The following is a 13,198-nucleotide window of genomic DNA, read 5'->3' on the forward strand; positions in this document are numbered from 1 at the left end:
TGACGACAGGCTGGTCTGGTCACGCAGACAGCGCACTCCGCGCCTGTGAAAGCATTCAGCTGGCTCGAGAACGCCTCCAGGCGTTGTCTGCGCTGCGCGTAATACCAATGCATCTATGATAGCACGGAAGACTCGGTCTAGGCGGAGTTTCAGATCCCAGTAGCTCCTGTGCTTATCCTATGAGTAGCACAGGCAGCAGTGCAGGGTGAAGTAGACGAGGGCTGTCATTCGTGGTGGGACGCAGAATCAAACCTGGCTGGATGGGAAGGGGTAGGTCAATTTTGCTGAAGAATGGGGCAACATGACGCAGCCTCCGTTGAATCCGACTGGCCATCCTGGCTCGACTTTGTCAGGTGCCAATGCAGGCGACTTGGTGATCAACCAGTTCGACCTCTCAGCCTTGCAGGTTCGGACAACAAATGATTGCGTCCTTCTGGGCAGAGATCGGGCTTGCGTTGACTTGCATGACAGGTGCCAGCGCGGTACATCTCATCTCCGAGGAGTAGCAACGGCCTAGGCGTGATAACAATCCAGACAATTGAGCAAGTACCCCCAGGTATAAGTATAAGTATGGGTGACGCTCCAAGCTGGCAGTGTCTCCAACTAGTAACCGACACGCACCTTTGACCTCCCCGCCACAATGCAGCTGCTGACGCTCACCTCCTTCCTCTTTGGTCTGCTCCTCTTCGTCTCCCCTGCTCTTGCCCAAGACACCACTTCCTCCGAGGAGGAAGAGACTCCAACATCCACCGGCACCGCCCCAACGTCTTCGCCAACGCTCTCCTCGCTCGCGGACACTGCAACCGAGCATGGCGCCGGGCGATTCGGCCAACTATTCGTGAACAACCTTGCGGGGAACGCCCCCCGAGCCCGAACCGTCTTTGCCCCGCCAGATGATTCCTTCCGTCACCGTCTCATTCGACAGGCAGACGACACTGCGCAGTATCTCTACCAGGGTTCAGATCAACTTCTTACTGCCGCGGATCTCCGTGGGTTTACCGGTAGTCTTATCGGTACCTTGGGCAGTGAGTCTACCCTTGGCGGCCGCGGTCAAGCCGTCCTCTCTCAGGGGCAACGGGCTTCTGGTGGCGCCTGCAACGGCACTTCCCCGATTGAACTCTTCAGTGGGCTTGGGAACAGTATCACCATTCTAGAAGAGGACATTGAGTTTGAGGGTGGAATCCTCCACATCGTCAGCGGGTATGTTGCGTCTTCTCAGTAAGATTGCACCTTGCTGACTTACACAGCCAATTCACTCAGCCCAGCCCCTTGATCGAGTCCCTCCGCGCGGTATCCGAGACCACAACCCTCGCCTCGTACATCTCCGGTCACGCCAGCCTCGAGTCGAGTAACTCCATCACCGTCTTCGCTCCATCAAATGCTGCTCTGGCTTCCATCTACGGTTCTGACACTACCATCTCAGAGTCCGAGGCAACTGCACTTGTCGACTCGCACGTTGTCCTCAACCTTGCCGCCTACTCGCCCTTCTTGGTCAATGGGGCACGCTTCCGGACGATTGATGGCGTTGATGTCGTCGTGAACACCCGACCAGACGGCTCAATTGTGCTCAACGATGACATCAATGTCATCAAGACGGACATTGTGGTGCAGAATGGCGTCGTGCATATCATTGACCGTGTACGTCTCACTCTCCATTCCTTCTAGGTTGTATCTGGTTCGCTAATGACTACCACAGCCGATCTCGCCAGGCTCCGATACCGAAACCCAGACTACTGGCACTGACACGGGCACCGAAACTGGAGGTGAGACTTCGCCCGATGGACCCAACCAGTCCGATACAGACACCGGCACCATCTTCACTGGTGTCTCTCCGCACCGGCCGGATATGGACCGACGCAGCGTGCTCGGTCCGCTGGCCGCCATTGTTGGTGGTGCCAGGCTGTGGTACTAGGCTTGTAGCTGCAGGATTTTCTGCCAGGTGTAGCAGTACTCGGTGATGACATGGGAGATTGGCTCGACAAGTTTCTACACTGTAGGGGTAGCATAACTGAAAGCGGCATATAGCTGTCACAGTTAGTTCTCACGTAATATTTAATTCCAGGCTGACATTTGTCTCTTTCCCCTCTCTTTCCATCAAGTCCAATACGCCGTCAATTTCTCGTCATTCCAAATCAACCTTTGCTGTCCGGGGTTTCTAAATTGTGTAACGATCGGGCATTACTGCGCTCTATCTAGCAAACTCGTCACAGCTGCAGCTCCCCACGATCCAGCGAGCCACCCCGCTGACTCTTCAGTCCAGTTGATAACACTAGAATCTGATATATCACTTACCCCTCATCGGTCCAGATCATCGCGGACGACGCCCCCCTGTCGAGTCCAAATTGCGCAAAGTAGGATACACCTTCACTGCAGCTAAGTGAAACCCCATCTCTCAGGTCTGACAACCCGTAAATCTCCTGAGGAGGCCCACGATGCCTCACAATGGTGATCGACTGATAGATTGGTCGAGGAGAGTTCTCGCGGGCCTGCCCGGAAATTACCCGATGTCAGATGTCCGATGTCAGCTGTCAGCTGTCAGCTCCTAGCCCTCCGGTGCCTGATAGGACGACCAGAGGACCCTGGTCCGTGTTCGGTGACGATGTAGCAAACAAACGAACAGGACAAGTCTTCTTCGGCCGAAGGGTCGGCTTGCTATACGTAGCCAGCGGAGCTGCCCCAGTGTCTATGCACGTACTGTACTGTACTGTACTCTGCGGTAGGGGGCTGGAGATTATGCGGAAAACGGGGCATGGCATGGATACATGGCAACCAACTTGGGATCAACTCTTCCTGGCTACCTGTCTACCCTCTCTAAGGACATGAGCTGGAACGGGTTGGTTCTGGGTGTGTACTCGAATCAGAAAAAAAAAAAGAAATTCTCCCGTGCTCTTGAGTTCATACTTGTAATTACCTGCTCGGAATTCTTCCCTTTTATACACACTCGAACAAAAGAAAGGCTTGCATCGGTCTTCGCTCGATACAAGATAGATACCATGTTGTTATGGAATGATGGGAGGTTCTCGCCTCGCAGAGCTTTTCGTAGGTTGGCCTGATCAGCGTGATGCCATCCGTCTCGTATAGACAGGGTGCTTAGAGATGGGTGGAATACTACCATCTTCACTGGGGCCAGCTCTTGTAGATTGGTACCTAGATGTTGGACATGTCGAGCACAACGGGAAAGAAACAAATGCTAGATGAACCCGCTATGAACCAAATCAATACCCTCTAGGGCCTAGGAATGCTAATTAGAATTCAATTCAGTCAAGCCCATAATTCAACCTCCTGCACAGCCCATATGTGCCCGACCACCAATCCTCCCCCTGCGCCTCTCCCTCTTCCTCTTTCCCTCCCTGAGCATCCACACCGTCCCGCGCCGTCCGTGAAAGTGCCCACAGCGGAAACAGCGAGTGACACCGTCCCTCGGTGATCCCGACGATATCTGACAATGCGCGGCCGAAGCAGGGGATGTTTAGGATGTTGTTGAGGTCATGGCGGAGCGATTGGAGTGTTTCTTGGGTTTTCTGGGTGTGGTGAGGGAACGAAGAGGGCGGAGACGAAGATGTAGGAGGGGAGATGGAAATGGAGGGGTGAGGATGAGGATGAGGATGAGGATGTAGATGCGCCGCCATGTATGTGACGAGGAGGAGAAAGGCGAGGTAATCAATGGCCATGTATGAGAAGTCGTTTGAGGGGAAGAGGCTCGGGTGTGGGAGGTGAGAGGGGGTCGCTTCTGTCTTAGACAGGTGCCAGGTCTGTAGTAGATCCGGATATTCGCTTTCGATCCACGTCGCCCGCCAGGTATGTAGCTCCTCCTGTAATCGGGTACTCTGGTCGAGAAGATCCGTATGATCCACGACAGGCTGCTTCTCAAAATCCGCATACACCTCCGTGACCCTGACAGCAATATCATACAACATGTCCCTCCACGTCTTTCTAGTCCCCTTCCACGGCCCCTCGACCCACTCCCTCCTAGCAAGAAACGTCCGCTCACCCCTCGAAAGCGCCAAAAGCACCGCCATCTCTCTCAACTTGCAAAACGCAACATGGAACCCACCGTTCCGAAACATCTCGGGCCCCTGCGCCTCCATGAGGGCCAATGCACCTGTTAAATGGCCCGCCCAGCCAGAGTCGTAGATCGCTGTTGGCCTTTGCTGGCTTGCTTCGAAGAGCGTAAAGAGGAGGGAGATCACGACAAGTTGCGGTTTCGTTTGTTGTGATGGATTTGCGTTCGCGAGTAGAGAGCGGAATGTCTGTAGGCCCATGTTGTACGCCGACAGGCTCATGACGAGATATTTCCCGTTCGGGTCGGAGAATGAGAGGCGGATTGTAGCTAGCGATATAAATGCGAGATCCAGCGCGCGACTGTGTGCGCCCAGATCAGTCACTCCCAACGACCAACATGTCGGGGAGCGCGCATAGCGGGCCTGGAAATGCGCCCAGAGCGTCACGAAGTGGTTGTGGAATTCCGCGGGGGAGAGATCGAGGGTGTGCAATGCGTTTGTCGAATTAATCCCATACTCATAATCCGATTTCAATGCCGCCATTGTCAGATCATCGTCATTTGCGTGGTTCGCAACAATCGCATCACGAATAAGCCCCTTCATCCGTGTCTGCGTTTTCATCTTGCCCGCGTCAAGGTTCACAAAGACGCCCTTAACATGTGCTTCGTACCCGGCGCACGGGCGTCGGGATTTGGAGCAGGTCCCGCAGGAGGGTTTTGCTCCGTCGCACTACTCAGGGGTCAGTTAGTGGGAGGAATGGTGTCAAGATGGATAGGCTATTGCGTACCGCTTTTTTCCGGGACCGGCAGGTTAGGCAGGGGCGGGCCATTGGATCGTAATGTGTGGGCGGGGAATGTGGAATGTGGAGATCGTATAACCACTTGACTATGGAGCATGGTCGGGCCAGACCAGGTTAGATCAGGATGGAATCATTGAGTTGATGGAATGGGGATTCGTTGAGATGATGTAGTGTCCTGGTGGTGAGGCTGACGGCCAAGAACAAGTCAGAAAGGGTCTAACCCCTTTGGGCATATCGGACCGCGCGGGGGAGGAGAAGTCTAGTATACAAGGAAGAAGAGGGCATAAAAGGGAGACCAGATCCAGGTGAAAATCTAGATATTGAACACATCCATCTCTACTGTCCCATCCCAATTCTCAGAACCCTTAACAATGCCGACCTACCCAACCCGCACCATCGCCGGCGTGTCGGTCATCGACACCCCCCTCGTCCAAGACGCGCTGAACTATGCAAAAACCCACAACGACGCCCTATCCTACAACCACGTCTGCCGCTCCTGGGTCTTTGGCTGCATAATCGCAACCAAGATCCCGACACTCGCGAATGCTGAGATCGACATGGAAATCCACGCTGTCTCTGCCATCCTGCATGACCTCGCCTGGGACACGACCAGCCCGTTCTCAACGCCGGACAAGCGCTTCGAGGTCGATAGTGCGAATGCGGCGCGCGATTTTCTAGCCAAAGAGGGACGGCAGCTTACGACTCGCCAGCGCCAACTCGTCTGGGATAGTATTGCTCTTCATGCGATACCGAGCGTCGCGCACCATAAGGAAGGGGAAGTCGCGCTGTGCCAGATGGGGATTAGTGCGGATTTCCTGGGGTATAAGATGCCGGGGGGTGTGATTACGAAGGAAGAGTATGAGGCCGTCATTAAGGAGTTTCCGTTGCTGGATTTCAAGGAGGGTTTTAAGAAGCTTATGTGTGGGCTCTGTGTGCATAAGCCCGAGACGACGTATGATAATTATGTGAGGGATTTTGGGGAGAGGTTTGTGGAGGGGTATGATGTGACGGGGAAGACTATGGTTGATGTCCTCATGCAACCTATTCATGGCTGAGTGGGGTGGTTTGATGTATATGCCACGGGAGTTGTCAAAGTGTTAGGTCGTTGAGTGATAGTAAATGATATTTGTTCGATTTCTGTTCAGTAGCAGACTGAGATGCCAGAGTAGACCAAGAGATTACCTAGAGTGGCGGTGGGTTCAAATCCAACCCTTCAACAGTCAGTGTAAACGCATCATTGCGCGAATAGCTGCCGGCAAGGTCAAGATCCAGTCGTCCACGAAGACAATCCTCAAAGTCAACCTCGACAACCTGCAAACTCGCCTCCGGATCGCTATCATCATTGACATTCCAAGTCGGTGCCGCGAGGACTTCACCAAGCGGTCCAACAATGCAGGAACCTCCACCGCAAGCCCAAGCCTCGGGATCTACTACCGTTAGCATTTGTGAAACAGAGGCGAGCGGAAAACGCATACCGTTGTTAGTCTTGTCAGTCTCCAACTGCGTAACCCAGTCCGGCAGTTCTTTGTATCGGCCGGCTTGGCAGGCAGATAGCACAACGGCTCTGCCTTCGAGAGCGATCGTGCGCATAAGGGGGAGCCATGTCTCGCGGCAGTCGACGGTTGGAGCCAAGTAGAGGTTGACGTTTTGCGAGTACAGGCTTTGTCGGAGGAGGGGCATGTAGTTCTCCCAGCAGATGGCAGCGGCAAGAGTCAGCTGGACACCATTGATCTCGGTGGTGACGGCCTTGAGGGTTGAAGGGGAGCCTTGAGCCCAGACGAGACGTTCAGAGCCGGTCTAGAGACGTTAGTCCAACAGGTTGCGAACGATGGGTTGACAAAAGAGCGACCGACCGGCATGACCTTCCTCCGCTTCCCCAACACCCCGCGCTTGGGATCGACATACAACGCCGAGCAATACAAACTGCCCCCCGCGCGCTCAATGACTCCAACAACAATCAAGATCCCCGTCTCGTTCGCGATCCTCTCGAGTGTCTCACGCGTCCCGTCCCCACGGTACTGCTTCCCCTTTGCGACGGGCAGTTTCTTCTCGACCCAGTCATCGCCCGCACCGGCAGGCGTATCGCCGAGATCAACTGCGCCGTTGAAGTACTGCAGGAATTGCTCTCGTCCGGCCGCCTCGCGGAATCCGAATTTTGTGCCAAAGGTCGCGGTGCGGGGGTAGCCGCCGAGATAGGCCTCGGGGAAGAGGAGGATGTTCACACCTCGGGCAGCGGCATTTCGAGCCGTTTGCTCAAGGGCAGTCAGAGTGTCTGCCAGCGAATGCCGGGTGTGCGACTGCGATACGGCGACCTTGAGTTTCGACATGATGGGTGTGGTGAGATTGAAGAAATTGGAGAGATTGGTTGTTGGTTTGAACGCGGAGAGGGGAAAAATGTTCCTCGGCCTCAAGTCCGATGAGTCATGATTGGCTGCCGGGAATCCGAGTGTTGCAGTTCCAGGTTTTCCCCTCGTCACGTTTCTTTGTCTCGCGATGATCCCCTGAAACCTTGCGCGAGCGTCGTTGGAACAGCGCAGATCAGTGAGACAAAGGACATCTTTCAGTCGAGCCCATTGGGCCGATGATTCGATGGCTTACGCCTTCCGAAGCCTTTTCTTTACACCTTTCCTTAAGCTCGCGACGTCATCTCGAAAAAGCCGAAGGTGCTAGGCGGGTTTTGTTCTAGTGCTCACCAGACACGACTCGCGGATAATCAAACGCGACGATGTTGTTGGCTGCGGCGACTGCTCAATCATTGATGCCTTCCTCAAAATGGGGCCATTTCGCGCTGTGCAGTGGGAGTCCGCCCAACAAAATCAACGCTCAAAGATGTGTTGGCCTGGGCTGCGCTCGGAGTATATAAGCTTAACCACCCCAGATCGCAACCCCGTCTCACCGGTCTTGGATGTACCTTTGCGTCTACTTATGTTCCGCTGAGCTCAAGCGGATAACAGGATGAGTGGCCTGAAGATCTTGATCGTGGGCGGCAGCGTCACTGGCCTCACGCTTGCCGCCATCTTCGAGCGATATGGCATCGACTACACTCTTCTCGAGAACCACGCCGACGTCACCCCAGCACTCGGCGCCAGTATTGGACTTTTAGCGCACGGATCGCGCGTTCTCGACCAGCTCGGCTGCTTCGAAGAACTCCTCCCATTTGGCAACGGCGTCGAGAACATGGACATGTACGATCCGGATGGGAAGAAAATGGGAAGCCATAAAGGATTGGGAACATATATGGAGTCAATGTAATTCCCACTCCCGGCAGTTCACGTTCTGGCTGCGCTGACCAGCAGGCTTGGCTATCGTATATTTTTCGTGGAGCGGCAGCGCCTGCTTGGCGCGCTATGGGGCGCCATCAAGGACAAGTCGAGGATCCACCTGTCATCGACCGTCGCGAAGATCAAACATCATGATGGCGGTGTGAGCATCGAAACCCGGGACGGTCGTATCTTTACTGGAGATTTTGTCGTTGGCGCCGATGGAGTGCACAGCAAGACTCGTGGAGAGATGTGGCGTCTTGCAAAGGCCGACGGGCACGATCTGACAGCGGATCGCAAAGGTAATTGGCCTATTCGTGTTTAGAGTCAAGCTCACATCGCGTAGCAATCAAGAGCACCCACAGTTGTATCTTTGGTATATCCCACGGTTTGACACAAGTCAAGTCGACCGACGCCTGGAGGACATGCCGACAGGATCGTCACTATCTTATCTGTGGTGCTCCAAATGGTCTGACCTTTTGGTTTTGTTTCTTCAAGAATCGTAAGAGCGCTGCCACTTGGGACGCTCTTCGATACTCTGAAGAGGAGAAAGAACAAATTGCAGTCGAATTTGCGACCGATCACACGCGACCCGACGTGACGTTTGCCGATTTGTATAGAACGTCTAGCTCTCTAGGAGTCGTACCAGTGGAGGAGTTTGTGTTGAACAGATACTACTATAAACGTATTCTCCTGTTAGGAGACTCGGTACACAAGGTATGCTCGAATGTCTCTTTCCCATCCTATCTAATAAAGTAGATGCACCCCATCACAGGACACGGCGGAAACGCAGCAATCGAGGACTGCGCCTACCTAGTGAACCGTCTTCAGGACCTTCTCGAACGTGGGCAGACTCCAACATACTCACAACTCCAAGACATCTTCCACGAGCTGCAGGAAGAACGTCAGCCGAGAACCGAGTTCCTAACGAAAGGCGCGCATAGGCTGGCACGGTTAGAGTCGTTTGGCACCCCGATTTTAAAACAAGTTATGCTGCATATCTTTCCCCGGGTTCCGTGCGAAAATATCCTGGCTGGATTGGCGGAATCAATGACGCAGGGAAAACCGCTCATGTACCTGCCGCTTCCCCAAAGGGCTAAACGTCTAACGCCCTACGACGATGAGGTGGCAGTCACTCCAAAACGCCGATCAGCATTGTCGTCGTATACCTGGGTCCTTTTGTTTCTTCTAGCTGGTTCGCTGCGCTACTTGTTACCTCTAGATGCCACAAGCAGCCAGAATCCCGCCAATCTTACAGAATCCGCCTCCTGGCGACACTACGAGGGTAGGACATATTTCTGCATCAGCGCTCTTTGGACCGTCGAATCGTATCGATCAGCACTATCCCTGGGCCCTCTCCTGACTCCGATCCCATGGATGCTGCTATCTGAATACATTGGCTGGCACATCGCTGTGTCCCTCTACTCTGCTCTGTGGGTTCTCGGTACTCGGTATCGTGGGTTCTACCACCCGTGGCCGCGCGCCGTTCCTCTGGCTGCTGCAGAGGCCCTTCTCATCGCACTCCCGGTTGCGTTGTGGGGTTCGGTTATCGTCGAGGACATTGCTCTCGGTGCCTTTACCCTCTATCGTCGGGCCGCTCCGTACATACTCCTTCCAGTCCTCACTTCACTGTTCAGCTACGTCTTCAAGCGTGACGGGACGCGTTGGGTACCAGCCCTGCAGTGGGGAAACCGTGATATCAGCTACACCTCACCATTCTTCTCTCTCATATTTATCGACGTTGGGATTTCTCATATCAGCTTCGTCATGAACGATCTAATCCCGGTTCTGGGTGCCTACACAGTGTCTCTCCCAGATGAAGTCGTGGGGTTCGTGTCTATCACCCTGCTCATCGTGCTCTGGCTACTATTCACAGCATGGGACCTTCACCGGGTCAAGATCCTCAACTGGGCTCTGGGCCGTGCAGGACTGTATATCGTTCTGGGACTCGCCCTCGTCGGCCCTGGAGCCACACTAATCGCCGCGTGGTGGGCAAGGGAGAAAGTTTGGGAAAAGTCTCGTCAGAGAATCTCGGACGCCCGGTACGCTGGGGCTGCGCCACAACTCAAATAGCGTGGCCGTCTAGCCCAGACTGTCGGATAAGGTGTCCGGGGACAAGGTTGGAACGTGGTCCGACGACCAGATATACTTTCTGTCCAATCAGTCAATCAACCGATGGCGGCTTTTCAGTTCCGTGAAGCTTATAATGACTCCTCGCTTTCCTGATGTAGAGGAGGATGGATAAGGTTATTAGCTAATTTGCTGAAAATCTCGACGCCTCTTTGAGCCTTTTCGTTGCTACCTTTGCCTCTAGTCTGCTATCACCGTTCAGTTCATCGCTTCTCTGATTATCTGACCTCGTCCTTCGATCTGAGTCTCGTCCGAGGTTCTTGGATCTCTCTACGCTCTTGCGGTTATCTTTCCGCTCTGAGATTCTGTTTCTGTGCATTTATCTTTCGTCGTTGTGGTCATCTTGACCGCCTGCGTCGATTTCGTTTCCAAGTCTGCAGTCTCGGGCCTTTGGTCCTCATTCTGTCGGGTTACAACAGCGGTCTTCTTCTCTATCATCGGTCACTGTCGTTTTCTGTATCGTCTTTACCCCTGGTCAGGGCTCTGAGGCTTCGAGCCTCTGTCCTGATCTGCAGGATCTTCTCGTGCTCTTCGTTGCTCAGCTTTTCATTTCTTTTCCGCCTTCCAGTCACTGTCCATCGATTTTCATCGCCAACAACACCATCTCTTCTCCTCCCCTCTATCATTCATCTTAGGAGCACCGTGGTTTATCAACAGCTGTTGACCTTGTGACAACTTTCGTCGCCCTTGAAGTTCCCCTGTTCATCACTCACCTCTCCACCGGCCACTCAGATGCACCGTCCCATCCCATCAACCATCTCAACCACCCATCCGCAACGAACGCCATCAAGGCCAACGCAACAACCACAACTCAGAAAAATGTACTCGACCAAGGAGCTCGAGTATCTCGCCTCGATGCAAGGCTCCCAAGACGAGGTCCCCATGGACCAACACACTTTCGCCAACCAAGCACAAGCCAGTAGCAACGGCTGGGACGATATTGACGGCGCCACCGTCCGCAACCTCCCTGCCTCGCATGTCCAAGGCACCATGAACCAACGCGCTTTCGCCCATCAAGCACATGTCGACAGCGGCGACACTGAATGGAATAACGGCACCTGGGATTACGGCGCCACCATTCGAAACCTCGCGGCTTCTCAAGTCCAGGCTCCCCTGATGCAAGGCACGATAATTTCCGAGAATGGAGTCTACGGCGGCGATAATGGCAATGACAACGACTGGAATGACGGCTCCAGTGTCCAAAACCTTGCAGACTATCCAGTTCAAGTCCCCGTGTCTCAAGACACTTTCGCCCACGAAGCACCAGTCTACGTTTACGACGACAACGAGGCCGCCACCATTCGCAGGCTCGCGGTCTCCCAAGTCCTCTTGGCCTCGCAGATTCGAGCAGCGCTGATGCCGCAAAATACAGTTGACGGCCACAACAACGAGGACGACTGGAACGATACTGCCGGCGCCACCGTCCAAAACTCTAATTACCATGCCGGTTCCGATCATTATTCAGGATATCCCAATCTCAACCAAGAACAAGGTTACGACACCATCAACAGTCAGGGCGTCTTGATTCCAGGCCTCGATGACGATTACGACGGACCATCACTCTCTCACTTCGCCAACGGAGAGCCAACGACAACCCACGCGCACCCCGAACCAACCGTGCAAACCCTCGAGAACGAATTCGATAGACTGTCTCTCTCCACAGCTCACTTCCCCAACGCAGAACCAACCCGCGACCCTCCCGAAGAAACCCCATACCACAGACCCATTCTGGCAGCCTACCTACGAGACCTAAACGCCATCCTCGAAAAAGCCAGTACACAGGCCGACTTCATCCCTGTGGACTACCTCCGCGAGATGCGTTGTTTCGCTACCAAAGTTGAGTTCGTGGACATGAGCTATAATCTAGTCTTGGACTTCAACCCGCGCTTCTTCGACCCGATGGATCGGGGCCAGCTTACGAGACATAGACCGGCATCGAGCAGGCCCACTTACCCAATCACGGATCTGCCGTGGCCGTCGTGGCCGAAGCGGGGTGAGATTTCGCCCGTTAAAGAGAAGGAGGTGGCTTTGTTTACAGCCACTGGTGGTCCTGCCCTAACCATGAAAGCCACACACGGGGACTACTACACGACATACAATTACAGCCCATCTGTACCCGCCGGGGTCGAGCCAACCCCGCTGCAACTCGCCCGCGCAAGACAGGAGCGCGTGCATGAGTTTATTAATATTAAGCGGTGCATCAGGCGCATCGAGGGGCCTGCATATGGTGTTGAGGCTCTGGGGACGTTGATGGATCGGGCGGCGAGGTATATGGAGTATAGGACGTGAGTCGACTTCTCCCTCCTTCGTTACTTGCGTGCTCTTCTATTAGTAAATGCATCAGTAATGCTAACATTGATTCTGTGGTATAGCGCAGCATCCTACCTCCCCGAAACCCCAACCAGGGATGAGGCCGCACTCATCAACCTCCACCCAGACTTCCTAACAACAACATGCATCTCGCCCTTCTACACAGACTACACGCCGCCAGCCTCAGCATATACCTCGGCGCAAACTCCCCTCGAATGCAACGGGGCCGTCGAATCGCGGGACCCGTCTACACCGTATACGATCATCCCGCTCCGCCTGGGCGCCGAACCATATGAGGATGCCGTGGGTGTAGGCGAACTACGTGTGGCTGTTCGTGCGATGCTCTTCAAGTTGCTCTGGGAGGGCGAGAGTGATTTGTGGCTTTTCCCGGTAAGTGACCTTTCCCCGTTTTTCTTCGAGTAACCTCATTACTGACTCCGTATACATATGTAGGTGCTGATCGTAACCTACTTCCCCCGCCACGCCCGCATAATCCAAATCCACCCCACGATCAACGCGTCCGACCGCCATCGCGCTCGGAACCATCCGCTCGCGCAGCTGAACATCCAGTACTCGCCGCTCTTTGATCTCACAGAGTGTCGTGTGCCGATTAGTCTTTTCGCGCGGTATACGCTTGCCAGGCCGATTCCGTGGGCGTGGAGGGTTAGGGGGTCTGTTCCGAATTAGCGTTAGGGTGG

At 54.3% G+C, this 13,198-nt stretch overlaps 6 protein-coding genes across 6 annotated transcripts; 4 read left to right on the forward strand and 2 right to left on the reverse strand.

Moving 5' to 3' along the window:
• Positions 1-640: 640 nt before the first annotated feature.
• On the forward strand, positions 641-1,912 carry BJX68DRAFT_263342 (fasciclin domain-containing protein; the record flags this gene model as incomplete). The annotated part of the gene is made up of 3 exons (XM_071044665.1): positions 641-1,200; positions 1,248-1,638; positions 1,697-1,912. 3 exons carry the CDS (start codon positions 641-643, stop codon positions 1,910-1,912), a joined length of 1,167 nt encoding a protein of 388 aa, XP_070902672.1.
• A 1,001-nt stretch (positions 1,913-2,913) lies between these two features.
• On the reverse strand, positions 2,914-4,935 carry BJX68DRAFT_191985 (Zn(II)2Cys6 transcription factor domain-containing protein). The gene is made up of 2 exons (XM_071037405.1): positions 4,789-4,935; positions 2,914-4,730 (listed from the first exon to the last, which is right to left on the reverse strand). Exons 1-2 carry the CDS (start codon positions 4,828-4,830, stop codon positions 3,258-3,260), a joined length of 1,515 nt encoding a protein of 504 aa, XP_070902673.1. The 5' UTR covers positions 4,831-4,935; the 3' UTR covers positions 2,914-3,257.
• A 132-nt stretch (positions 4,936-5,067) lies between these two features.
• BJX68DRAFT_229503 (uncharacterized protein) lies at positions 5,068-5,900 on the forward strand. The gene has a single exon (XM_071039051.1). It carries the CDS (start codon positions 5,172-5,174, stop codon positions 5,853-5,855), a length of 684 nt encoding a protein of 227 aa, XP_070902674.1. The 5' UTR covers positions 5,068-5,171; the 3' UTR covers positions 5,856-5,900.
• Positions 5,901-7,588, reverse strand: BJX68DRAFT_229504 (nitrilase). Its single transcript, XM_071039052.1, has 3 exons — positions 6,654-7,588; positions 6,276-6,597; positions 5,901-6,227 (listed from the first exon to the last, which is right to left on the reverse strand). Exons 1-3 carry the CDS (start codon positions 7,125-7,127, stop codon positions 5,983-5,985), a joined length of 1,041 nt encoding a protein of 346 aa, XP_070902675.1. The 5' UTR covers positions 7,128-7,588; the 3' UTR covers positions 5,901-5,982.
• Positions 7,589-7,755: 167 nt separating this feature from the next.
• On the forward strand, positions 7,756-10,133 carry BJX68DRAFT_253186 (FAD-dependent oxidoreductase; the record flags this gene model as incomplete). The annotated part of the gene is made up of 4 exons (XM_071042680.1): positions 7,756-8,048; positions 8,175-8,362; positions 8,407-8,777; positions 8,820-10,133. 4 exons carry the CDS (start codon positions 7,756-7,758, stop codon positions 10,131-10,133), a joined length of 2,166 nt encoding a protein of 721 aa, XP_070902676.1.
• Positions 10,134-11,009: 876 nt separating this feature from the next.
• Positions 11,010-13,187, forward strand: BJX68DRAFT_263347 (uncharacterized protein; the record flags this gene model as incomplete). The annotated part of the gene is made up of 3 exons (XM_071044666.1): positions 11,010-12,475; positions 12,563-12,890; positions 12,954-13,187. The coding sequence occupies 3 exons, from the start codon at positions 11,010-11,012 to the stop codon at positions 13,185-13,187; spliced, it is 2,028 nt and encodes a 675-aa protein (XP_070902677.1).
• Positions 13,188-13,198: the final 11 nt, after the last annotated feature.

This window comes from Aspergillus pseudodeflectus, assembly GCF_044049435.1.
Source record: "Aspergillus pseudodeflectus strain CBS 756.74 chromosome Unknown BJX68scaffold_7, whole genome shotgun sequence".
NCBI lineage: Eukaryota > Fungi > Ascomycota > Eurotiomycetes > Eurotiales > Aspergillaceae > Aspergillus > Aspergillus pseudodeflectus.